At 45.3% G+C, this 26,482-nt stretch overlaps 1 protein-coding gene across 2 annotated transcripts in view; it reads left to right on the top strand.

Annotated features, from left to right (window-relative positions):
* Positions 1-1,360: 1,360 nt before the first annotated feature.
* Positions 1,361-26,482, top strand: part of APCDD1 (APC down-regulated 1) — a 39,647-nt gene continuing 14,525 nt past the window's right edge. For both annotated transcript variants that reach the window (XM_057504035.1, XM_036880683.2), the window contains exons 1-3: positions 1,361-1,843; positions 13,977-14,160; positions 16,701-17,232. In XM_057504035.1, the coding sequence (XP_057360018.1) occupies positions 1,786-1,843; positions 13,977-14,160; positions 16,701-17,232 (774 nt within the window). In that variant the 5' untranslated portion in view covers positions 1,361-1,785. The remainder of the gene's footprint in view (positions 1,844-13,976; positions 14,161-16,700; positions 17,233-26,482) is intronic.

Here is a 26,482-nt window from a genome sequence, read left to right as displayed (position 1 = left end):
AGTTTTTGACTAGTTTTCAAAGTGTTAAGGCAGAAGGAGTTGAATTGTTACATTATTCAAAGGGCAGAAAACTCCGGTAGTGAGGCTTTCTTTTTTAAGTGTTTTATTTGTGAAAAACATTAGCAGAATCAAGAAATGTTCTGGGTTCATCTGGTCCTGCGGCTGCTTACGTTATGAAGAGGTGACATTTAGCCTCAGAAACTGGATTGGCCTCCTGGGAGCGGTGAGGGCCCCCAGAGGACCTCCGCAGAGGAGGGACCTCGGGTCTGTCTGAGAGCCCTGGGCACCTCAACCCAGTGGAGGGGCTGCCATGTATGGAGAGCCGCTTGTATCAGCTCCCTGGGGAACTAAGAGTGGACGCTGTTCCTGCCTCCGTGTCGTAAAAGCCAGCGTAAAACTGAGCATACCCCACCAACCCGCGGACATACATGAAGGCCAGGTGTGGGCTGGGGACAGGGGGAATCGGAGAACGCGCCCTAGCGCACTTTCCGGGGGCTGACAAGGAGTGCTGCTCTGCGACTTCAACAAGACAGTTGTCTCCTGGGCGGAGGACAAGAGAGGGGGCTCCGGCTGCCTGCACCTTTCCCGTCGCAGGTTGGGACCTGCGACTGGGCTGCGGAGCTCCCCGGGGAGCCCGGGCACTATGCCGTGGTAGGGATTTTCAGTTAGGACACGCCTCGTACTGCGGAACGAGCCGGCAGTGCAGCATCCCCACCCCGAGCAATTACCCAGAACTCAAAATGCTTTTCTGTTCTCTAATCTCGTTTCTTTCTCTCATTCTCCCGCGCGCGGGCCGCCCCCGATCTTTGCGAGCAGAATTTTTCCGATCTCACTCGAGACCCGCGGCCTCGTAGCGTCCCCACGCGCTTTGTGAACACCTTTCGCAAGTGGTGACTCCACCCCGTCCAGGGAAGAGCGCGGGTCCAGAGCCGCCGCCGTGGAGGCCGGGAGGATGAACGGCACTTTCCTTTGGCGGCCGAAGCGCGGGGCCAAGGGCTAGGAGCCCGTCGCCGGAGGCAGCTCTCGGGGAGCAGTTAAGAGGGGATGCGCTGCGCCCGGGGCAGGGGACAGAGGGCACTTGAGGCCGGGGAGGAGGTTTAGGAAGCAGAGGAGGCTGCGAGCGGAGAGGCAGGCGGGAGGGGATGAGGTAAGAGGGAGGAGGGCTCGCGGCAGGAGCGGGGGCGGCGCCCAGCGCGCCCTTTCAAGTCTCTGCGCCCCAGCCCCGGCGGCGGCCCGGGGGGCGGTGTCGCGGCGTCGCTCCCGGCCCCTCCCCCGGCCCCGCCTCCGTCCCGCGGTCCGGCCGCCCCGCCGGCGGCGCTCGGGAAATATGAAGAGGCGCGCGGGCGGCGGCGGCGGTGGCAGCCCCTGCAGCTCCGAGGGGCGCGCGCTGCGGCTGCCGGGGCGGGACACGGCCGGGCTGGGCGCGGAGAGGCCGGGAGTGCGGGCAGGGCCGGGCCGGGCGCTCGGGGCCCCCCGGCGCCGAGGGAGGGCACGCCCCGCAGCCCCCGCGCCGCGGCCCCCGGGCATGGGGCGCACGGCGGCCGCCTGAAGCGCGGGCCTGGCCCGGCCGCACACGGGCCGCGGCAGAGGCGCGGAAACGCTCAGCGTCTCTGCGCCCGGGCGCTCTCCTGCCTCGGTGCCGCCGCCGACCGGCGCGACCTCCCGGGTGGAGGCGGGAGCGCAGAGTGCGCGCGGCGTCGCGGCCGCTGCCGGGAACGGGGCCCCAGGACGGCGAGCGACTCCGGCGGTTAGGTGCGCGCAGGAGGTTCCGAAGGAAGACTGGAGATGTCCTGGCTGTGTCGCCTCCTGCTCCAGTACCTGTTCCCGGCCCTTGTGCTGCACGGTGAGTCCCGGGAGGGCGGGAGCCCGAGGAGCCGCGCCCGCACGCCGCGCGTCGCAGTGGGCTCCTGTCCCCGCGAGCCCGGGCGGAGCTCTGCGCCCCCTGCTCACTCCTGGGCGAGGGGAACGGCGTTTCCTAGGCGCGGAGCCCCTTCCCCAGCGCGCCCAAAGCTGCTCTGCCGCTAGAGTCTTCTTTCTGGAAGGTGCAAAGCTCACACACAGATTATCTTTTATCCCCTGAATCGATTGCGTCCAGTCCCAGGGAAAACTTTAATCTACAATGTTGGATTTTCAAACTATAGACTGCCATGAAAGCGCAGGCATGGTGACCCTGTTGCCAGAGTGCCAGAGGGGCTTTTGATGTGGGCCAAGCTTTTACGGGACTATAAAGAGAAACCATGATCATTTAAGGGGAGAAATGGCTCGCTGGTGTTTCTGTGTGCCCTTCTGAGGACTAGCGTTTGTTGTAGGCGTGGTGATGTGGTTCTCCCCCAAGTGCTGGGTGTAGTTTCAAGGTTGGGGGACTCTGAACATCCAAGGTCTAGTAATTAAAACCGGTCTCCTAAGGCTCTTCGGAACTTGAAACCCTATTTCCCTCAGGCTCTTGCTTGATCGTTTTCTGTGCTTCATGTGCCACATTTTCTCAGGGGGTTCCCTTAGCCAGAGAACACCAGCGCTTTGAAAGAGGCCCAGGAATTGCCCTGAGAAAAGTGAAACAGAATTGCACAGGGGTCGCCAGCTCAGATTTTGTGGTAGATTGGTGCTGATCATGGCTACAGAAGGCAGAACACATTGCTCTGATTCAGTAAATCCTGAGTGAATTTTCCTTAATGATGGACACCTGACATTTCAGCAGCGCCTCTCCACCAGGAGCTTGGCTCTCCATCCTCAACACCAGCGAGGCCACCCAAACCTCCGTAGATCACGCCAGGACCCTCTGAGTTTCTGAGCAGAGCCTGCAGCTGGTTGGAGCTTCAGAATGCATTGCAGCCGGCGCTGCAGACCGGGCTGGGACCCCCATGATGACCTAGGAAGGGCCCGCTGTACTCTCTGTCTTCGGCTCTTCCAAGTCCTGCTTGGGGCAGGCAGCTCCCACAGCACAGCTCCGCAGGCCCTGCTGAGGTGTCTGGTTGGGTCTGACCTGCCTGCCTGATTGCCAAGGTGTACTCTGATCAGGCCCCAGTGATCCCAACTTGAAAAGTCAGGATGGAAAGCCAAAGAGAGAAGGTATAATTATAGGGTTGCATTCCTACGCCCATCTGCTTAGAATTACAGAGCAGTTTTAATCTTTGGCTGAAACATGAAACAAATCAGAGCCAATGAACAGATCAAACAGCAGCTGCCACACACACCAGAAAAAAGAGGGCAACAGAGATGAAACAGAGAAAATTGTCCCCTTAGAAAATCTGTTGTGATATCTATGAACAAAAAAAAGATAATATGGCCAAATGACTTTAAAATGAAAAATTACTTGAAAGTTTGACATAAACAGAACTTTTTGCATAAAGCCATTGCCTTTTGGACTACGAAAGTGATTCTTAAAGATGCAGCCTGGACCGGCTGAAGAAAACACTTCAAATTTTCTCCCTCTTTTGTGAGGTGGGGGTTGTAATTATACTTCTGACCCCACCAGTCTAAGCTGGGATTGTAATAGCTGGTAACAAGAGCCCAAAAATATTCTTAGTGAGGCTCGATCATAGCCCTAAGCCTCCAAATTTGAGTCTGAGTTGGCCTGAACTCAGTGAGATCAGGGGTTTACCCAAATCCAGTTGTGCTGGGAGGGGAATAGTGTGGAGGGAGAGAGTAAGGAGCAGGCTGCACTGTGAACAGCAGGACAGTGGGGCCAGACCCTTTGCATGTGTGCACATGTGCACATGTGTGTGATGAGTACATAAGATAAAGGACATTTGTGAAGTTAATTGAGTAATGTGGTTAACCCTACAAAAATACACAATTTCGAAGTAAATCTTCAGTTGCAAAGTTATTAACACTGAAGTTGCTCAAAGACTAACTTAGATCCTGGGACTCTCATAAAGAAAATGTACAGAGGGGATAGTTGTTCAATGTATAAATCCTTGGGATTTAAGAAAGGCTTGTCATAATTCATTAAGATAATATAAAGCACTTGGAAAGAATTGGGTATTCTCCCATTCCCCCTTTTCCTCCTAATTTATACTTGCTTGAAAGTGTATGTTAATCAACCTCACCCAAGAGAATGGCTTGATGAGTATGTCCCACTCTACAGTTTTTACAAGGATTTAAATATTCTGTAGCAACAGATCGAGCTTGATCATATATTTTAATACAAGTTGTAAATCTGAAGGAGATTACCTGAAATTTTAGAATGACTGAGGATTTTTTTCCTGATACATAGGCATTTTATTTTGCTGATGGTAAGATACCATTTGTCTGTTTATGGTAGCAATTGGTAGATAAAAACATTTTCTATGATTATGAGTCTACTTGTGCTAGACTTCAATAAATTTAGTTTCAGATATTGTCTATTGATTAATTGCGCCACTAGCGAGTCAAATTAATAAGATTAAATAGTGCATAAGGTCTTCATGAAGATTCTGTGTAGGATGTTATGGAAACCATGATGCTTGGCATCCAGTCTTTGTTCAGTTTGTTGGTTACTTTTATTTCAACTCATTACAAGTCGTAAATCACCTCAGGTCCCATTGGTGAGTAAATTAGGCTCTGGCTAGACTCGAGCCTGTTGTTTATTTTTGCTTTTTTTTTTTTAACTGTAAATGTAGTGCAAGACTCAAGTTCAAGATTTGATGGCCTAAAAGTATACATGTCAGTTTTACTTTCCTCTCCTTCAACTTCTGAAAACAACTGCATTTCTTAATCCAAATAAAACCTTTTGAATGTCATGAAGGTATGCAGCTGGAAGATGTCCATTATCACTGTTTTCTTTGCTTAGATGAAAAACTGCAAAAGTCATTCAGCTCCAGAAACACAGATTAGCATGAGGCATTCTAGAATCAGTGGTGCTTTAATGCACAGCATAGTGCTGCTTCTCTTTGCCAGCAGGCGCGTTTGAGGGGAGACATTCTGTTCCCCATTGCTGTTTACTTTTGTAGAAGTAATTGATTTTTCTGAAAGGGGAAGGCACTTTTGAGCTATTCCCTTTCAGTCAAGCACATTCTAGCAAAACTTAAAAAAAAACACTGTAGATTACCAAATGATGGCTTAACCAAGAAAATATGAGGAAGCATTTAAATAGGGTAAAATAGGGATCTTTGAAATGCTATTTTACTGAAGACATTTTTGTAATAAGGCATTGCCTTTCCTGCACCTTTTCCCCCTTAGTTATAAAATTGAAATGAAATATGGCTTAATGGCACGCAACAGGGAGCAGAGGTCTTAGAGTTAAATATTCTCTTTTGTGGTGAGTTGACTTGCTTCAGGCATGTGGCTAGGCATACCTACAATAACCATGTTCGTTCTTTTTCTCTCTAAATGAGAAAAAAACTAATATAGGTGGGTAATAGGACTGCATAAGGACACACTCTTTAGGGACAGACTGGTGACAATTTGATATAATCAAATGAAGCTTACATTTAAGACAAGAATTATAAAAACATACTGTAGTGATTGTGTACACCTGCTAAAGGCTCACATCGCAGGACATGTCTTCAATAGACTACATATAGAGTAGAAGTGATTACAGAGAAAGCTTCAATGAAAAAACTTATCATCATCCAGGGACAACGTACTGTATCAAGAGTTTATATATCCCAGTCATTGTTTAGTTCTTGCCAATCTGGGCCTAAAAGTATTCTGATCAAATGGTAGATAGCTTGGTCAAATGATACGGTGTCACCCTAAAATTAGTAAGGGAGTTCTGTTCAGTAAGGGTTTTCCAGTTTCAGTCATTCAGCTAACCATTCATGCAACAAGTATGTTTATAAGGACCTACCATATGCTGGTTTCCACTGCATGCTAGGGACAGGAACAGTGTATTCCCCCTTTCCTGAAGAGACCTGGAGAATATCTAGGGTTGGGTAAGAAAAGCTTATTGTAGAACCCCGAAGCTGGGAGGATGGCAGGCTGTATGCAGTTGAGCAGGATTTTCTTTGCTGAGAATACCAACAAACCTCATCATACATACACATGCATGCACACCATGCACCATGTGTACAACATACATTGTGTACTCACATTACATACCATGTACACACCACCCGCCATGCACACACACGATGCACACACATCACCAACTGTGCTGAAGAGCATGGGTGTGGCAGTTGCAGTCAGCTACGTACCCAACGTGTACATTTTGCAGTCTGTGGTTCAATCCCAGTGTCTAGCCTGGGGACCATGGTATGAGAAGAAAGTGACATAGATAATTACCTCATTTTCAACCATACTTAAATAGAGCCAGGAATTTGAAACCTTAACTTTATTATATTCCTCACAGAGAAAAATACTTGTAAATGAAAAGTTTTAAAAATTGGCAGAAGCAGCTCTCTTAGCTTTTATCTAAAAAAAAAATTGGAAATAAAAACAAGAGCTTGGTAAGCACAGCTACTACCCATGTAGGAAAATATAGTATGTTGGTGATACATGCATGCTTTTTTATTCCAAAACATGGAAAACTGTGCTGGAGTTTATCTAGCAGTGTCCACTTCAAAGCACACATTAACAGTAAAGACTGCTTATTTAATTGGGCAGGCACTTTAATGGCTAAGTAATTACCTGCATTTAATCTAATCAGTCACATTTTATCTGCTTCGAATTTCTACCTATCACACCAGTTCTAACTTGAGAAAACTTTCTCACTCTGATTATCAAAGTAATACATGTCACATTATATAAAGTCCAGAAACATGCAAAATGAGTAAGAAAAGAATTATTCCAAACCCCCTATCCAGAGACAAACTTTGTTCATATTTTGACATAATACTTATTTGACATATTTTGACATAATACTTTTTGGAAATTGTCTTTTTTAAGCATTAAAGTGTACATATAGAGAATAACCTGTTCATAGATTGGTTCAGTCCCAAGTGTGCTTGAAAATAGTTTCCTTCTGAACTTATTTTACATTTTATTACATGTGAAATGGTCTGGAACTTCTGGTTCTCACTCTAGATAAGCCAGTAAAAAACTCCAGAATATATCTAGATAATTCACATTTTTTAACTGTTACCAGAAAATCAGGGAGTTGGACATGAGTGTCCTGTCGAATTTCACTTTTCCTTTCATACATAAGCAATGGTCCATACCTCGCATGGAGTAGGCACTCACCTATGTGTTGAATGAATGAATATTGACTTTAAAAAGACAAACAGTCACTGCCTGCTGTCCTCTCCTCCACTCTTCACCCTTCTGTTTGGTCCCTGTTGGTATACTGGCTGGCTGGCTTTTTGAGAGCACCATGGGTTTAGGAATAAGCTTTGCTGGGGATGACTAGCGCAGAAGTACTCTTATTTGTCCTCGTTGAGAACTCTGCTAAGGACTGCATTCTGAATGTATAATTTGGTGAATTCAGTAATGTGGCCAGTCCCCTGGTCGCAAAGGCCTTGTATGTAGGGTATAAATCTCCGTGTACATTGCCAATCCTCTACTTTCATTTTGGGAAATCTGGTTTTTTTATTTGATATCCTTGGGAGTTTTCACTCTCTGAACAGTAGACTATTGCAATTCTGATAGTAGTTTAAGATCACGGTACAGTCATTTGATTACTGTTGTGGAGTGTTTTATTCCTTGGAAGTAATCACTTGTGTACACACACACACACACACACACACACACAACACATATGCAGACACACACATGCATGTAAACTCTCCAGAACTCCAGGACCTCATTTAGTTCTCTGGAAGGGGAAATTGATAAAATTGTACCCTAAAGCCTTTGGTAATTAATGTTTTCAACAGGTGAAAAATTTCCTTCCAGAGTCTATTTTTTCTTCCACACTTACTTGAAAGAAACTTCCCCCTTGTCATAATAATTTTGTCTGGGCCCAGACCATGGGACCCGCAATGCTGGAGACCATTTTACATGAAGTCATTCTGATAATGACTTACTCAGAATTCCACTGGACTGGGAACTGGAGGACTTCCAGTGTAGCTCGTCTCATGGATGGCTCTTGGTGCAATGTAACGAGTGGTTCTCCACACATTCGTTTTTACACATGCATAGGAGCTAGCCTTTAATAAACAATATATGTGTAAAGTGAACTGTCAAGTATTATACAAACATTAGTTAACACCTTATTGTAGTTTTTACTTAATATAGAGAAAAGCATATTAGATGACTTACCAGAGCCACCTTGGAGACTGAAAACCCATAGCCATTTTCTTACTGTAGTTTCTTACAGGTTGTTTTTTAATCCTTTGAGATACTCTTTTCCTTGATTCATTTATAGCTAAAATCTTAATGAATGGGAACCCTGTTAACTAGTCTTCTAATTAACCGAAACATTTAGATGCCTTAATTAACCAAAACGTTGATGTTATTTGTGTGAGCACTAACGCACATGTACTTTCTCACTGTCTTAAAGCAAAATGAGGGGAAACCCTTTCATGGCTTAAATTGAGTTGTTGCCTGTTCCCTTCACTACCTCTGTGTCCAAGGGACTATCCTACAGGCACTAATAATGACCTTACGCCACTTTAAGAACCTGAATCATCAGAGAAAGATCATAATGTCAGCTGCAGTCAACATAGAATGGCAGAATTTTTAACGACGAAATATTGATTAGCCAACACTTCCACTTACACAAGTAACAAACTAAGTGGAGGTTTTTAAAAGTTATTATATATAATAGCATACTTATTATTATAAATACTAAGTATCCTCAGATAGAAACTATTACAGCCATTTGCCATCCTTGCATATTGCATTGCGAAGTACCAGGATGATTAAAGTAGGACATATAAATATTTTGCAAGATGTTGTGCTAAGTTAGTATAGGTTCCTGCTTTCCTGCCTCCTTCTTTCCATCCCTCCCATCCTCTCTTATTTCCTTTCTTTTAAAATAACTTCTTGGTAATACCTCTCCCAACAATATGCAAAAGATGGTCAGTACCTCTCCAAGGCCACAAAAAAGTATCTACTGCTATTTGTAGAAAGAGGTCCCCTTGACTCACTTTGTCATATGTTCAGTGAAAAAATGATACACAACCATTGTAGTAGCTTCATAATTGATCTTTCCTGCTTTGGATCTGTTTCCCATCCCTCCAGAAAGGGAAAAACTGTCTTTTCAAAGTGGAATTCTTATCGGGCCATTACATTGCCTAAATTCTTTTTTTGGTAGTTTCTCCTTACTTTGCCAGTCCTATTCACACTCCACATGACACACATGGCACTCTTGAGCATGGCTCTGCCCCTCTTTTGCTGCTACTCTGTTCTGGGCCATCCTGTGGTGGCCCCCTGAGGTGTCTTAGGTTCCTCCCACACAAACCCCTCCTGCCTGCCTCCTTACATTGGAAGTGCTGTGTACTCTGCCTGTACCGCCTCCATGCACAGCTGCTCCTTGTGAAGCCATGAGCATGAATTTAGAGACTGCTCTGTCTTATGAGTCCCTCTACAAGTCCATTTGAGACCTGGTTTTTCTCCCAGATGAGACTCCCTCGGGGCATAATGTTTGTAGCTTCCAGCCTAGAACAGTGCCTGGCCCTCCAACACCTTTCTGATTGTTCAAAGAATAAGTTGCTAGTTTCAGTACTGAACTGGAGTTGACATACTCAGGGCAACACAGTGAACACAGGGAGCCCTGAGTTGACCAGAAGTCTAAGGTTGGTCTCCTGTGGAGGGCACACTGGCTGATGCTGAGAAGGAAGCTTGGGGCATAAGGATAGAGCTGTTACATTTGGCCTCTCCTGCAGCTGAACTTGGTGTTTTTAATGACCTTTTAATTCTGAGCAATTTAAGACCATCCACATTGCCCACACCAGGTAAGCCAAGTAAATCCTGGAGACTATAATCAGTAGTTGACTGCAGACCAAAGGGACTGTATTTCCTACCTCACAGCAACTCCTGGTTTCACTTGACTCATTTAAATTTGCTCCATAAAGGTAGTCAAGGTGGTGGGTACTTCAAAGGAAAGAGGTAAATAGGGAATAAGTACAAACCCCACTTTTTTCCACCCAAAAAGCACGACATCACCCTAGAGTGTGAACCCTAAATCACTGTGTCCTGGGAGCTCTGCCGACTAGATTGTTCTCCATCTGGCTGCTCAGTCTTTCGCCCTCCCACACTGACAGCCTTGCCAGGTTCGTGAGCATTGCTCATTGGCCAATAAGAGCAATAGTGAAGTGGACAATTGTTCCTAGAAACCAAGTAATTTATGTTAATCTTTTGCCTACTTTCTAGTGAGCTTCATATTGGTGGTTCTGGCATTTTATTTCTTCCATCTGTTGTTAAAATGCATCTCTGTAGGCCCCCTTCCTCTGTCTAGCCTTATGATCTACCCAGGCAAATCCCGACCTGATCACCCTCCCACTTCTCCACCTCTGAACCCCCGACTTCCCTCCCAGAGCCCTCCTTCATCATCTCCATGCTTGTTCTTTGATATCGGGGCCAGTGAGACCTTAAGATCCTCAAGGTCAGAAACACTTCTCTGAATACTTATAATGCTTCCAGTCCCTAAAATATACAAAGTAATAGTAAATAGTATTTGTTAAACTTAGTAGAACTTTTCAACAGCCATAGAGCCTGGGAGCTCCTTGTCTTTACCCTGAGCACTCTGTCCTCACAGTGAGCCTGGCTCTGGGTGGCTTTTACCATTATTTTAATTGTTGTATTAGTTAGGAGGGACTTTTTGAGGTCAGCCTAAGAGCCTAATTATTATTTAAAGTAATAGCAGCTAATATTTAATGAGAACTATGTGCCAGGCCCTGTGCTAAACAAAGCGGTTTCAGTGAGCTCTGAGACCTACCTAAGAGATGGGTAATGTTGTTAACCCCTCTTTGCAGATGAGTAGACTGCAGCCTGGACAGGGTATAATAATTTGTTAAGGTAACAATGCTAATAGTGTAGTGCACTAATTGTAAGAGATAGATTTGTTGCGTGCTTTAAGATCTTTGCAATGGATGTGCATCTCTGGTGGAAATGGGTTTCAATCCATTAGCCTGCAGAGAGAGATCGTCAGAGGTGACACTGGGAGAGCCGGGACACAGCTGCTTATATTGTCATCATGTCACTTCCTTTATGTGTCCTTTTACTCTGTATTTATAGTTTGGTTGCAGAGAGGTCATTTTTGAAAACAGAATAAATGTTTGAGCCAAGTATGCTTGGTTTTCTTCTCCATAGCTCACTTATGAATTACTCTCAGCTCTGAAAAGAAGAGCTGCTGAAAATCAGACAGGCCTGAAAACAGAGCAGGGGAGTGTTCGTTTGACATCAGTAAGCCAAGTATCACTGAAGGAATAACTGCAATTCTGTATTTGCTCACTTAGCAACAGTGAATTCCTTGGAGAGGCAGATACCCACAAAAAGGTGTGACTGTGTTTTATTATTGAGATACATACAAAGCAAACGTACAAAGTAAACGGATTACCTGTCAACAGGTGAAGCAATGCAATGGAAAGCAAGAGACATTGCCACATCTCTTTGAATAGCCGAAAGAAATGTCAAAGCAGTCTGGGACTGCCCTGCATGATTCATGGGCATCTCAGGGCTGTTAGGGCATTGTGTCATTGTTTAAATGCAAGTGTTTTTGTCGCTGCTGGTAAAATAATGATGCATCTTAACAATCACTGAAGTCTTGGATTTGTTGAAATCCTTTAAGTGGCAGATCCAGTTTCAAACCCACACAGCCTGGCTCTTGAGAATTCATCCATATCTACTGTCCTCTGAGCTTTTATTATCCTTACAGGAAAACATTTGCAGCATATAAACGGGCTTACAAATCAATTTTTAGAACATAGCTTGATTGATAGTGAGATGAAGGCTTTTTATGGAATGCTTAGTGACTCTTCCCTGACTCTCACTGCCTCATGACTTGAATGAAAATCAACTTTAAGTTAGCCACAGTGTAATTGGTCACACAGTTGACCTACTGGACAGCAAGTTGAACTGTGTTTCATTCCTTGATTGCCTAACAGAATTCAGGAAATCTTTCCCATCGTCAAGGTAATTACAGCTATTGAGTTTGGCAGAGGTACAGTGAATATCTCCATGCCTCCGCTAGTTCAGAGCTAATAGAGATCAACACAGGTATCAGACGGATGAGGATGAAAACTGAAACTGTGACGCATACTCCATCAGTAGGCACAGTATAGATGGATGTCCATGGTAGGGTTGCTGAATAGTTCACCCTTGACTTTTTCAGGCTTTCCACCTGGCCTAGTGCCACAGCCCAACAACTGAAAGGGCAGAATCGTTTCTACAAGGTAGGGGGAGGAGCAGTCAACACGCATGTAGTTTGAAAACAGGCTAGTTTTACAAAAGGTAAGAGAAAAATGACTGAGTCAAGCATTCTTTTTTCTCCCATCACACAGCCGCTTCACTTGGGGAGGACTGAGTGGGGGTGGGGAGAGAAGACCCAGGAGAGTCATTTTAGTGGGAATGACTTACCTGGATGGAAGTCAACACCACAGGAAAGAAGGTCCTCTCCTAACAGCCATGCACATTGCTGTCTATATCACCAGACATGGATTTCTGAGCTATAATGTTTCTCGCATTCTAGTTCAGGACCAAATCACCTGATTGGGCTAAGTGGAGCTGATGGTGAGGTTGCATTTGATTTGAACATGGCACCATCATCTTATTTTAGAATCTCTTTTCACAGTTTTCATTTAGTTGAATCATACCCATAGGTGCTTTTGCCTCTCATTGCCTTTTACTTCATTTAAGATCTCTAAGAACAATCCAAAACTACTGCTCCGTGCAAAACCAGCTTTTACTCAGAGAAAAACACTTGAGAGTTCCCATGTGGAGACTGCTGTCTTCTCAATACCAAAGACTTCTGACAAAACATTAGTTCAACCCTCAAAATAATGGCAAATATCTGAATATTTTATAAATACCTGAATATTATCAACCTGTGGGTCTGAGTTTCTTCAGTAGATTTGCACCATGTTGCTGTATGTCACTAGATTTTGGGTCTAACTTTGCACTTTCAAATGATTTCTCATAATCCATGGCTTCCCTGTGAAGTTTTTCAGGTGTTTATTTAAAAAATATATAATGGTCTCCTCATAGGTAGCATTGTAACAGGTGCATTTTATTTATTTTGCATATATTTTCATTTTTGCACATTTGTCTTAAGTAGTGTCTTCTTTTGTTAGTGTGCTGAATGCATAGTAGGTCCACAATGAAGACCTATCAATTTGTTATTTAGGAAGTGAATTTCCAAGGAAGCATGGGCTTTCAGGTTTCCTTTGTTTGTACTGCTTTATTCTGAACATGAGACTGGTGGTAGTTGTACATGTGTAAATTTTTGCCAACCCAAACTACTTATACCAAAGATGACCTTAGTCCAGTATTTCTTTACCCATGGAAAATAAGCAGGTGCAGTCTTCCTGTAAATTTCCTAATTTAAACCTTACATTGTATCCTTAACTTGTCAAGGACTTTGTGGATGTGGGGCTGGACTTGGGACATAACTGGAGAGTAGTGTCACACTCCTACCCACAAGACTCATGTCCCCTTGGTGGGCAGCCCCATGGAGGTCATTCATTGGAAAAGAATTCCCTTTTTCCTGAGGATGGTCTCCTCGCTTTGTGTCCCCATCCCTGGTGACCAGTTTCTTATTTCTCCCTTCAGTTCCATCTCCAGTTCTTTGCTGACTCTAGAACACACACATTTTTTTATTCAGCTCTTCAGCACATTCATTTGACTGTGCTGCACAACTGCTCATATGCATGTATGACCTTATTTGCCCTTTCATAGACTTGTGGATTTGAGCTCAGGCTTTGCCAGGAACTAGCCGTGTGACCTCATGGAAGCCCATGTTTTTCATCTCCATGGACCTGTTTTCTCACTTGCGGAATGACCTCCCAGGACACTTCCCACTTGGGAGTGTGTGTTCTAGGACAGCAGGACCATGACCAAATCTGGTGGAGGAGGAGTGTGTGCCCCGCCTTTGGTGACTTCCCTGCCTCATGGGCAGTTTATGGCCTGACTTACGTCTGTGCCTAGTGTCCTGTCAGTGAACTTCTACTTTTCTTTTTCAGGGCTGGGCGAGGGGTCTGCTCTCCTTCATCCAGACAGCAGATCCCATCCTAGGTCCTTAGAGAAAAGTGCCTGGAGGGCTTTCAAGGAGTCACAGTGCCATCACATGCTCAAACATCTCCACAATGGTGCCAGGATCACTGTGCAGATGCCACCAGCCATCGAGGGCCACTGGGTGTCCACCGGGTAAGAGGACCAGGGCAGGGAGGGGCAGGGAGGGACCAGAGAGCTGGGGTTTATCCCACCACTATACATACCCTTCTTAGGGTATCTCAGATGCATAAAAACTTCACATAATCCACAGTGATTTAGGTGTTGTCTATATTCTAACTAAGAGCCAAGCAAGGATTTGAAACTCTGCTGGGTAAAGAAACAGAGTTAAGTACTGTAGAAATCTTAGCTAAAGCAGAGATGATATTATATATACTACTGTTAATCATGGAGTGTGAGTGAATGAGTCCTTGTTTACCAAACTCTGTGGGACCACTTGTGTATAAAAAGAAATGATTAGCAAGTGAAATTAGGAGTCTATGTTTCACCAACACTGAAACATGACTTGAAAGCTTCGGATGGTCTAAATATTCTAGCCATATTCTGGTAATTTAATATATAGCTTCAGGGTTCTAAGAGTAAGTTAAAAGGTACTCAGGCTACCTGTACTAGCCAGGGCTTAGTTCTTGTATCCTTTTCCAGGCTGCGGAGCTGAGATTTATCCTAGTTTGTGCTCTGGCTTATCTTCCATTAGAGCTTTTAAAAATAACCTAGAGGCAGACCTGCAATTTCCCCCCTACCCATTAATTGCTGAGAATTAACAAGGTCAACTCTGCCATCTGATCACTTTTCCCTTGCGGCCCCAGGTACCTTGGGGAGGGATCAAATGCATATGTACACAGAAAAGAAAAAAAAGAGGAATTTTATAAGATAATTGAAGACCCAGAAGTGTTTTTTCCCTAAAAATGGGGTTTCTAAAAATAACCACATGATAAATATTTGCACAGTCTTAATGTGATGTACTTTTAAATAATTTATCATTTTATCCAACAAATATTTGTTCAGTGCACAAATGTTCACCATTTGTCAAGCACTATTGTAGATTTCGTGTATATGGCAGAAAACAAAACAGACATGGTCCCTGCCTTCAGGAATTTTACAAATAAACACCAAAGAAGTACTATGAAGAGGGGAAAAAACAACAGGTGCTTAAGGGGAATACCAGGGTCCTATTTTGGGATAGGGTGGGATCAGGAAAGGCCACCAAAGGAAAGGACACTTGAGCTGAGATGATGTTAGCTGTGCAAAAACTGAGGAAGAGCTCTCCGTCTGGAAGAACCACCAAAGGCTGGCTGCAGGAACAGCGGGCTCAGAGCCCTCATGGCCGGACCGGATGACCAGGAAGAAGAGCATGAATGCACCTTCCGTGGAGGGTGAGGCTGGCTCCCAGGGTGCCCGCAGGCCAAGTCTCCTTGGTGAAGGCTTTTAACCTAAGAGAACTGAAAAGCCATTGAGTTTTCCACAGGCACCATGCTTAAGACATGGTTCCACTTTATTAGAAGACACTCTGGCTACTGTGTGGCACATGGATGGTAGAAAAGGTGATGTGAGGGTGACCAAAAAAAAAATAGTTGCAGCCAATCTGGCTAGAGATGAGGCTAAGGCGGGGCTGATGGTGGAGCAGATCGAGAAGTGAATGGGCTTGAGATACGGTGAGCTTTGGAGGCCAGTCAACATCTGTGCTTAGATAAAATGTTAAGAATAAGTGATCTTAACTAAACCTCAACTGATGTGAATCACTGCTCACACAAAAAGACCCCTCTTCCCCTGGGGAAGACTCCTCACAGACAATGGATGCTCAAAGTACTGCTGACTGTTTCCTGTCCATGTAGTTTATTTGGCATCAGTTGACAATCTTTACCCAGTGAAAGGTACCCTCTTCCAAATATTTCTCTTTCACCAGTTTGTTAACTAAAAAATGTTAGCACTTTTGAGAGCCACTGGCCTTTGGGATTCAGTCCCCCTGCTTGACTTAACAATGCTGAGTCACCTCAAACCAGAATTACCATTAATCATTTATACTATATATATGTATTACAGATGCAAACAGAGTTATAAGGCCAAAATTAGTGCCCTAACAGTCATGATGTCACTGAGACTAGGACCCAGCAAATAGTTAGGACAGATTAAGTCTTTGGCCAGTGTGTTGACGAATGGCTCCACTGTTCCCTGGTGTTGGCTGTGCTGCTGTATAGGAATCAATTCTAAGTAGAGCGATGTGAAGAATACACCTGAGGTAAAGCCACATCTGTGCTCTAGACCCCAGTTCAAATATTTCTGGCTTGGGAATCTCCAGCATTTATCTAAAGCCACTGTTGCTTTGCCACTGTCAACCAGCACAGACGGAAGGACCCCTTAAGTCTGTTGTTATGTTAGCTTTGCTCCTTTATTTTTCCAGTAGAGGGAAAATCAATTTTGACTAGATGGGAGGGTGAATTTTCCACTGCCCCTGAGTGACCCCTTCCTGAGAGCAGATCCATTTCAGGACAATAGACATCTAGCCCCTGCTGCTGTAGATGAGGTCCATAACACAGAAGCACTCAGAAAATCAACCATTTTGAACTGACATAAGGATAGCACTACACTCTCATTATTACTCTTGTTTCTTAACACTAATGAGTCTCTTCTCAAAGCTTTTGGGATTTTAAAAGTCCCCCTTCCCTCCTCTTCCTCAGCTGTGAGGTGAGGCCAGGCCCAGAGTTCCTCACGAGGTCCTACAGATTCTACCACAACAACACCTTCAAGGCCTACCAGTTCTACTACAGCGGCAACCGCTGCACCAGCCCCACACACACCCTCGTCGTCCGGGGCAAGATCCGCCTGCGCCAGGCCTCCTGGATCATCCGCGGGGGCACCGAGGCCGACTACCAGCTGCACAATGTGCAGGTCGTATGCCACACAGAGGCAGCAGCCGAGAAGCTCTGCCAGCTGGTGAACCGCACATGCCCCGGCTTCGTCCTCGCGGGGGGTGCCTGGGTGCAGGATGTGGCCTACGACCTGTGGCGGGAAGAGAACGGCTGTGAGTGCACGAAAGCTGTCAACTTCGCCATGCATGAGCTGCAGCTCATCCGGGTAGAGAAGCAGCACCCACTGCATGACCTGGACCGCCTGGTGGAGGAGCTCTTCCTCGGCGACATCCACACAGATGCCTTGCAGAGGATGTTCTACCGTCCGTCCAGCTACCAGCCACCACTGCAGAACGCCAAGGTACCCGCAGCTGTGGCCCTCAGGGCTCCGCGGCCTCTGTACTAGTAGCGTGGGTGGTCCTGCATGAAACGCAGGCCTGTGAGGGGGCTCTGGGCCGCAGAGGGTTGCTGGGAGGGAGGGATGCAGCCTGCGAGAGGAGATCTGGGTGGGCCACCAGCTTGCCCGGTGGGGGGAGCACATGGGGTGGGGTCACAGTTTTCCTGGTGGACATGGTGTGGGGCGTAGAGGCACTGGTGGTGCAGTAGGGGCTGGGGTGGCTGTCCTAGGAAATTCCTAAGGCTCCTTGCAGCTCTGACACTCTGGGACCCTCTTCCGTGATTCTAAGATGAAATAGTGAGATTTAGAACCACACTTGGGACAGGCAGGCAACAGTGGCAGGACCCAGCCCTAGGCAGACCCCCCAGGAGTGACAGTGCCGACTGCTAGGGGCTATTAACCTTATAGAAACCACCCCCCATGGCTACTCTCAGTCTTCACAGCGACCTGGGAGGCAGGTATTACCCTCCTAGGCGGAAGAGGGACACAGCTAACACTGTAGCGCTGTGTCCTGTTAGTGAGTTTGGCACCAGAACTTGAACCCAATCCACTTTCTGCAGACCCCACACTGTTACCATTTGACTAAGTGAAGTGTAAAGTCACTGTGGCCACAGGGAGGATGAAGGGGGGCCGGAAACAATTAAAACCTTATTAATATTATTTTCTTGCATGATAGTCCAGTAATTATATTTGGAATTCACAAAGCATTTCCTTCCCACAGGCTCAGAATCTGTGTCAGCATGTAACACAACCATTTCCACCACAGAAGCTGGGGAAGCTCTAGGTGGGGAGGGTGGTATGGGGCTCTGGCCATGGCCGGGGGCAAGCAGATTTTCCTTGAGTGACCCCCACCATTACATAGGGTTTTGTGGAATCCTTTGGAATATCCACTTCCTGCTTGAGGGATCCCACTTGACTTTTGTTTGGAGGTTTATTCATTTTTTTTAAAATCTGTTTTCTTCTCAGTCCTCTGAGTCCATTCATGACTGGGGAGATATCACAGAGTTCTTGTCCTGCCAAAGGCCACTGAGTATTACTTCTTTTTATCCATCATTGTGAGCATGTGCAATTTAAGTCACCTTTTTTTTAATAATTGTGGGAAATCTGCTGAGGAAATGCGCCTGCTGGAGGCCACTTCCTCTGGATGCCCCTCTCAGGGATGCTTGTGTGTGAGGGGAGGCCCTGCGGAGGCCTCAGGCTAGACCTGTGCTGCCGGACTCCTGGGCTCCTGGCTCCTGGGCTCCCATGTTCCTGTGCCCAGGCGGCTTGCCAGCACAGCTTGGAATGCCTGTGGGGCTTGTTCAGTGCAGAACAGGGACCAGGCCCACTGTGCTCTGCCACGTAAGTTCCAGAGACTCCAAGGAGGAATGGTCAGTCAGGGCAGTGAGGGTGAGCATGGCCTCTCCTGCAGCCTCCAGCATGTGTGCCTGGGATTCCTGGCACTCTCAGGAGGGGCCAGGAGTGGGGTAGCTGCAGAGGCATCATCTATGCAGAGGCATCATATGTGGGGTGTGGCTTTCGGGGAAACTGATGGGCATAATGGGCTTCCCCCTGCATGGTGGGCCTTTCCACTTGGTAGCATTAGCCAGAGTTCATGGTGAAGTCTGCAGGCAAACAGCACTTCTTTTGAAATCTGTGGTGTGAGAGGGCAGCTGTGAAAGGAGATTGTCATACGTACGTTTGCTCTGAGCATAGCTCAGCCAAAGTTTAAAGTAGCTCTGGTAATGGGAGGGAGGAATGTCCTGGATAAAAACGGTCCACAGATAGTTCATAAACCTGTGTGAGCCAACACCACCCACCCAGCTCGCCCTGAACCTTTATGAAGAGCTGCTGAGCAAGCAGGGGCCTTTGCATCTCCCTGCTCGCCCTCCAGCGGAGACACTAGCGGCAAACAGCCGAACCCAGGAGCTGTGAGGCAGGGGACTGAGTAGGAGTGAGCAGCCTAGTCAGGAGGCCCACGTGCTCCAGGAGGAGGCAGGGTACAGCCTGGGACCCGGCCGCGGAGCCAGGAGCCCACCCTCCTGCTCTGCCCCTGACCTTGGGCAGCTTGCTTGCACACACACACAGGTTCATATTGCATTTCCTCACCAGCAGACGTCCATGTAGGCTCTTTTTAGGACTGAAAAAAAGAAAGATGAACTATAACTTTCTTCCTTTACCTCACTCTCCACTCTCACTGTTGTGCTTCTAGTGGTGCTGCCCTCAGAGGAGGTCGGAAAGGGAAGGTCGGCGTTCCCAAGACCTGTAGCCCCCGGTGATTGTCCCTCCCTCCCTCCTCCAGTCCTGCAGCAGGGACATTTCTCAGTCTGGTCAGTGGACCTCGCTAGATAGGGCCTGTCTGTTGGGAGAGCAAAGGCACGCACGGTGGCTCCTGGAGGCAGAACGTCCTGATGATGATGGAGGATTCGAGTTGTAAGGCTGACTTGAGAATTTTATCAACTAAAAAGCTGAAGAGACCTCTTTTCTTTTAACACTATCTGGATAAATTGGTGAGAATATGGACTTTGGAGATGGTAGCCAATCCTGGCATCCAGTTTTCCTGCAGTCACCTGCCGTGGGGTGTTGGTAGAACTATCTGACCTTCTGGAGCCTGAAGTTTTCTCCACTGAAACATTAAAAATTTAAGAAGTGATGGGGTTAATGGGCTGACTACTGCCTGGCATCTGGAAAGGGGCGCTGGCAAAGCTCCCTTCTCCTCTGGGCTGGAGTGAGTAGCCCTTCTGGGCAGGTGGCTCCCAGGGAAATGAGGATGACTGTTGCCCAGGGGCATCAAAGCATTTCATGATGCCTAACTATAAACACTGCCTCCCGTTTTCTCCTCCCTGCTCTCCTAAGGCAGTTTTGGGAACATTTACCCAGATTCTTAAGAAGTAGACTTTTTAAACCCTAGGCCTGATTCCCAGATTTAAGAAATATTAAGGGTGGAAAGGACCTCGGACATTAGGTAACATCCTAGAGATATTGTTAATTAAAAAAACAAAAGGAAGGTACAGAATAGCATGAGAAGTATGATACCATTGTGTAAAACTAATAATAAAAGGAGCATAAGATAATTACAAAAGAGTCATTATTTCTGGAAGGGTACCTAAGAAACATAACAATGATCGCCTTTGAACTGGGGGAAACTGGATGGACACATGTCACTGTGTGCCTTTTTGTCCCTTTTGCAGTTTGTGCCATGATCTTACATTAACTAAACACAGTCACCGCACAGAACTAAACTAAATTTTCAAGAGCTAGGACTGAGGCTCAAAAGAATGCCGTGGCCTTATATGAGGATGGCAGCTGGGCTGGGGGAGGCCCAGGCAGGCGTCCGGCCGGGCATGTGTAACCCAGTGCCATCCTGCATGGCTGGAAGGGGAGTCTGTGCGGCTCTGCAGCTGAAAGGGGCCCTTCTTCTCTTGTTGTCCCTGGCCCAGCACGCCTTGGCCTGAGGCGTGCAGCAAAGTCGCCCGGAAGTTTTTAGAGCCTTCCCCGGGACAGCTAGGAGAAGGAGTAAATGGACTTGGCCCTTGGTGCCTTTCCAGCCCCAGCAAATGCAAAGTCCAGGTGCTCCCTGCCCTCTGGGCCAGTAGCAGTCTGCGAACCTACTGGGAAGGGCAGCAGGGAGGGGAGGAGAAGGGGCATCCAGAAAGACAAGGCCCCCATCCTTCTCTTTGAACTCTTTGCCTTCCCTAATTGCTGGTCCATAGAGACCTGGCTGAAAATTAGTTTAAATGCTAAATTGAGTTTGAAACCACTAGTCTCAGCCCCTCTGGAAACAGGACACTGTGTAAAAATAGAAACTTTAAATCAACTTGTTTTTCTAAGCTTTATACAGCTTTGCTCTGAGGTTCAGAGTCCTTTGGCAAATAAATTATGTTTGAAGAGAATCAGGTGTGCTGAGAGGATTCTTTTGGGATGAAATTGGCTACTCTTCATTAAAAAAAGCAAGCCTGCCTAAAATAACCCTGAAAGAAGATGCTTAGCCTGAGGTGAGTTTAATACCAGGGTAGCCTTACCCTCTGCATAGATTCTTGTACAGCTGACAGGTTAGTGAGGTGAGTTCTTTCAGTGGTAGAATCACATATTAATGAAAAGCAAATGATTGCCAGGGTCGCTGGAAACATCAGCGCCTCGGGATCAGACTCATAGGCACACCGCATTGGTCTTTCTCCAAAATCCTACACTGATTTAGCCTTATGGTCATAAATCAAAAGGGTTGTCTCAAAACCAGACAACTTTCCCCAGCCATGTATCTCAAATATTCTGCCCCAGCATGCTTATAGCAGTGGGGCTACACATCAGAGGGAGAAAAACACTGAACTACTTTTAAGAGTAGCTGAGCACTTAAATGAGGAAGGAAATAACATTTGTGTGCTTTCTCTTGAGTTCCATGGAAACCCCAGACTGAGTGAGCATGTGTTTTGAGGGAACTTGCATTTCCATGCCTTTTCAGAGCATGTGAACCATACAGATGAGCTGTGAGACTCTGTTATCTGTGACATCAAGAGGGACTTTGGGCGATGGTGCTGCAGCAGGAAGGGGGTCTCCTCAGGCCTGGGCGGGGTGCTGCTGCCAGGTGGGTTGGTGAGTGGGTGTTGCAGGGTTAAGGGTTATAGCCTGGAGCTTGTGGGAGAACCCATAGCTCTTCTCTTTCTGCCGTTGGAGGGGAAGGAGACGGTATGCAGACTTGATGGGAGAGGTGGCAGACGATCAGGAAGTTCAAGGTTACAACCTAAATCAGTTTCAGAAGCTCATTGTACAGTAAGGATGAATCTTAAAGAAAATTGTAACAGTGTTCACTGGGGCTAGGTGTTTACTACAAGGCAACTAATGTTGCATGTTGTAAGAAAAAATGGAGCTGGCAAGTGGGATCAGACAATGGGGTCTTGACTCAGAAAGGTTTCTTGAGTGGACGTTTTATCTGGGCCAAAGTATAAAGTGTCCCATGATGGCTGCACCACACAGCTGCTGGCCTACATTTTTATTGCTGAAACAGTTTGTTATATTCCTTGACTCCAGAGTATTTCATCAGACAAAAATCCATGCAAGGTTGCTTTATTTGAGGAGTTAGCAGACCAGGAAATACTTGTTGTCAGGACAGTGTAAGTGGTAAACATTTCATCCCTTAAAAGGCAAGAAAGCTGAGAGGACAGGGTGAAAGCCTGGGCATGCAGGAAATCAAGCACTCCAAAAGTCTGTAGTACTTCCCTGTATGTGGCTGAGCACTGTGGGAGAGAGGAGGAGAAATGGGCCAGACCATGGGCCCACTGCATTTACAGAAAATTTAATATAATTACTAAAATGAATCTGCTTTAACTATTTAAGTGAATTTTCATTAATAGGAGTGGAAGAAACAAACAAAAATAAAATTTTCTTTTGAAACCATTCTTAAAGTCATTTATTTGTATTAAAGAACCAGCTTCCTTGTGGCCCTTTTTATCTAGCTGTTGAACCTAATCCACAGTGTGTATGTATAAGGCAAGGGGGAGGCAAAATTATCCTTGTGTGATTTCTGATATTTTGAAACAGGGAAAGCCTTTGTGAGGTAACTTCTCCAATGCTAAACTTCTGAGAAAACTCGTTTCTAGGAAAGGTAATGTTTCTTCCAAGGGCCACCAGGTGCTCCTTCTTAACTCAAGGATACAGAAGAGTATTCAGTTGAATTTTGTTCCACTAAGAGGTAGCCAAATACAAACCCCAAGGAATCGGCAGTCCCCCTTTCTACTTTCTGCCATCGCCTATTCATCCCAGGCCCCTTTATGGGTTAGGCCATGTGGGTTGCTGTGCTTGAGGGTCACTAGGTCCTCTGCAGTGCCTGCTTCCGGGGTAGGGCACTGCTGTGCAGGTGTAGTGCTGGCCTCTCTGCCTCCAGGGAGCAGATGCTTGCACTACAGGATGCACAGACTGCCAGCTCCCTTGTGATCCCTAAAGCTACAGTTAGTTAAAGAGACACAACATATGTAATCATGGCTGTTCACTCTACTTCCTTTTGAAAGTGGAATCCTTAGGTGGTCAAAATGAACCTGAGTTCATAAACTTCTAGATCCCAGATCTGAAAAGCCTCCCACAAGGCTCCTCTCACAGCTGGGTGTCTCTCAGCATTTGTGAGGAATGTTGGCCACTCTGTGCATATGGTTAAATATCCACTGACAGCCTTCTATCAACCTGTCAGTCATGAACTTGCATCATACCCACTGCCCTCTCTGAGATGTCATGGGAAATAGGAAGAAGGTGGAGCACTTTGGACTTGACCTCAAAGAACTTAACAGTGAAATGGAGAACTCCCAGGAAGGATGCATGTGTAGCAATACCTAAAGTGGAAATGTAATCAAATGCATGGTGAATTACAATTGTAAAAAAAAAGCTTTTGCCACTGACCACTGGCCATGGCAGGTTTCTTCCTGAGAAACATTAATGCATTTTTATCCCATGGAACAAAATTCTATGAAAGGAAATTTCCATAACCTATTCCCATTTTTCCTCCTCAAGCAAAATGGTTAGCCCAAGGAATTTTTTTCAGCCTGCTTCTCGAGTTGATGTATTCACAGCAGGATCATATCCAGTAATTTCTTCCATTCTGGGGAGATGCTGGAAACAAGTGGCTACTGCCAGAGGCTATTGATGAACCAGCTCTCCAGAAATAAATATTGGCGGAACATGGGAGGAAACCTGGAGAATCCCTGTCAGTCATCAGCCAGAGACCTTTTCCAGAGACTGAGTCCTTGGTAGGGAGACAAGTGTTCTCTGCAGGGCCTCAGCCTAAGTGGCAGCATGGGGCCAGAAGGCAACAGTCAGCAAGTCCCAGGACCAAATGATGTTCCATATTCTACTTTTTGCTTGTCAAAGTCATCTGAGCCCCATTCTTCTCTCCATGCCTTGGTGGCATTGTTTGTAAAGTGTACCCATGTTCTCTTTGGGAGGTTATGAAGCTTTAGGAGATCGGGTACTTGAACTCCCTTGGAATCAGATGTCCTATACATGCAAGCTGCAGTTATTTAATGTTTTTTTTTTCATTTTTAGAATAAGCTTGATTTTTTGTTTAAGAAATTAATTATAGTGGGATCTTTTTTCTCCCCTCCCCCTTCAGAATTAGAGCTTTTCATAGTTGGGGTAAAGAGTAACAACAAAGGAACATGTTCTGATCCCTCTGCTTTGCTTTCAGATCTTCTCTGTGCAGAAACCCTGACTGTAAAGTAGCCCTTGCTAAGGCCCAGGGGAAGGGAGTGACGAGCGCACTGGGAGAGGCTGGGAAAGGACAGCTTCTCCAAAGAGAATCAGGTAGCAGAGCATGGACCCAAAAAGAGAGTAACTTCATAAAGCAAATGGTACTTCATATACAAATTACTCATGTTGAAAAACTCTTCCCATTTATTAATTGTGAAAGGCTACTATTTCAGAAAAGTATCTTGGAAAAGAGAAACATTAGAGCCAATACAGTATATAGGCCTTAATTTCTGCTTCACCATAGTTGTTCCTATAGGTCTTTTGGTTTTTATTCAAGCCAAGGATGGTGAGAGTTAAGAGCACAAATTAGATTTCTTTTAAAAATCTGTCCACAAAACAGAAATGTTCCCCTTTTCAAACCATAACTAAAGCTTTTCCTTTGTTGACAGATTCCACAGAGAAGCCAAAAATCCCACGCTTATATATGATATATAAGAAATCTTTGATTTCTTAATGCCAGCTAAAGAGTTGTTTAAAAAACTAGTTAACTCAGCAAAGAAAAGAACAACCTGATTAAAAAATGGGCAAAGGACTTGAGTAGATATTTCTTTTTTTTTTTTTTTTGTAGATAATTATTTTTTATTGAAGGGTAGTTGACACACAGTATTACATTACATTAGTTTCAGGTGTACAACACAGTGATTCAACATTTATATACATGATAATTCTAGATAACAGCTATCACCATACCAAGTTGTTACCATATTTTGACTATATTCCTTATGCTATACATTACATCCCGGTTACTTATTTATTTTACAATTGGAAGTGTGTACTTTTTTTTTTTTTGTTGTTGTTGTGAGGGCATCTCTCATATTTATTGATCAAATGGTTGTTAACAACAATAAAATTCTGTATAGGGGAGTCAATGCTCAATGCACAATCATTAATCCACCCCAAGCCTAATTTTCGTCAGTCTGCAATCTTCTGAAGCATAATGAACAAGTTCTTACATGGAGAACAAATTCTTACATATTCAATAAGTTACATGGTGAGCAGTACAAGGGCATTCATCACAGAAACTTTTGGTTTTGCTCATGCATTATGAACTATAAACAGTCAGTTCAAATATGAATACTCATTTGATTTTTATACTTGATTTATATGTGGATACCACATTTCTCTCTTCATTATTATTATCTTTAATAAAGTGGTAGGTACATACAAGATAAAGGTAGAAAACATAGTTTAGTGTTGTAAGAGAGCAAATGTAGATGATCAGGTGTGTGCCTGTAGACTATGTGTTCATCCAAGCTAGACAAGGGCAATAAAACATCCACATATGCAGAAGATTTCTCTCAGAACGGGGGGTGAGGTTCTAAGCCTCACCTCTGTTGATCCCCAGCTTCTCACCTGATGGCCCCCCTGCGACTGTGCCTGTCTTAGGTTGTTCCTCCCTTGAGGAATCTTACCCGTCTCTGGCTAACCAGTCATCTTCCGGGGCCATACAGAGAAATGTAAAGTTGGTAAGTGAGAGAGAAGCCTTATTGTTTGAAAAGGTTAGCTTTTTACTTCTTTGCATATCTATGCCCTGTGGCTTCTATGCCCAGCATTTGTCTTGAGGTATCTTTACCACTTGGAAGAATTATGATACTCGGTAAATTCGATATGAGGCACGAATTCTATTTAAGGGTTGTAATTAGGAAGGAAGAAGAAAAGCTATAGAAGTAGCAGGTGGAAGAAAACATGGGAAGATTGATTATTTCTTTGACATATCTTCTTGTAGAGTAACTTCAGCATGAATAGGTTTTAAACTACTAATTAAATTGCACACACACATTAATATAATAGGAGTATAGTTACATAACCAAAGCATACCTGTAATTATCAGCCATCTCCAGAGAAACCAAGAAAACCATTTAGGCACCTTAGGCATTTGTGAAAACTTATCTATGATATGGTGGATATTGTCCAACTGAACTTGAACAGTCTGAGAGAAATCAGACAAATTAAAACAACCCATTCCTGGGGAATGTTCACATCCCTTATTTTCTTTTAACAGTAA

The sequence above is a fragment of the Manis pentadactyla genome, chromosome 6, assembly GCF_030020395.1.
Source record: "Manis pentadactyla isolate mManPen7 chromosome 6, mManPen7.hap1, whole genome shotgun sequence".
Taxonomy (NCBI): domain Eukaryota; kingdom Metazoa; phylum Chordata; class Mammalia; order Pholidota; family Manidae; genus Manis; species Manis pentadactyla.
This window is presented reverse-complemented; position numbering and strand designations above follow the sequence as displayed.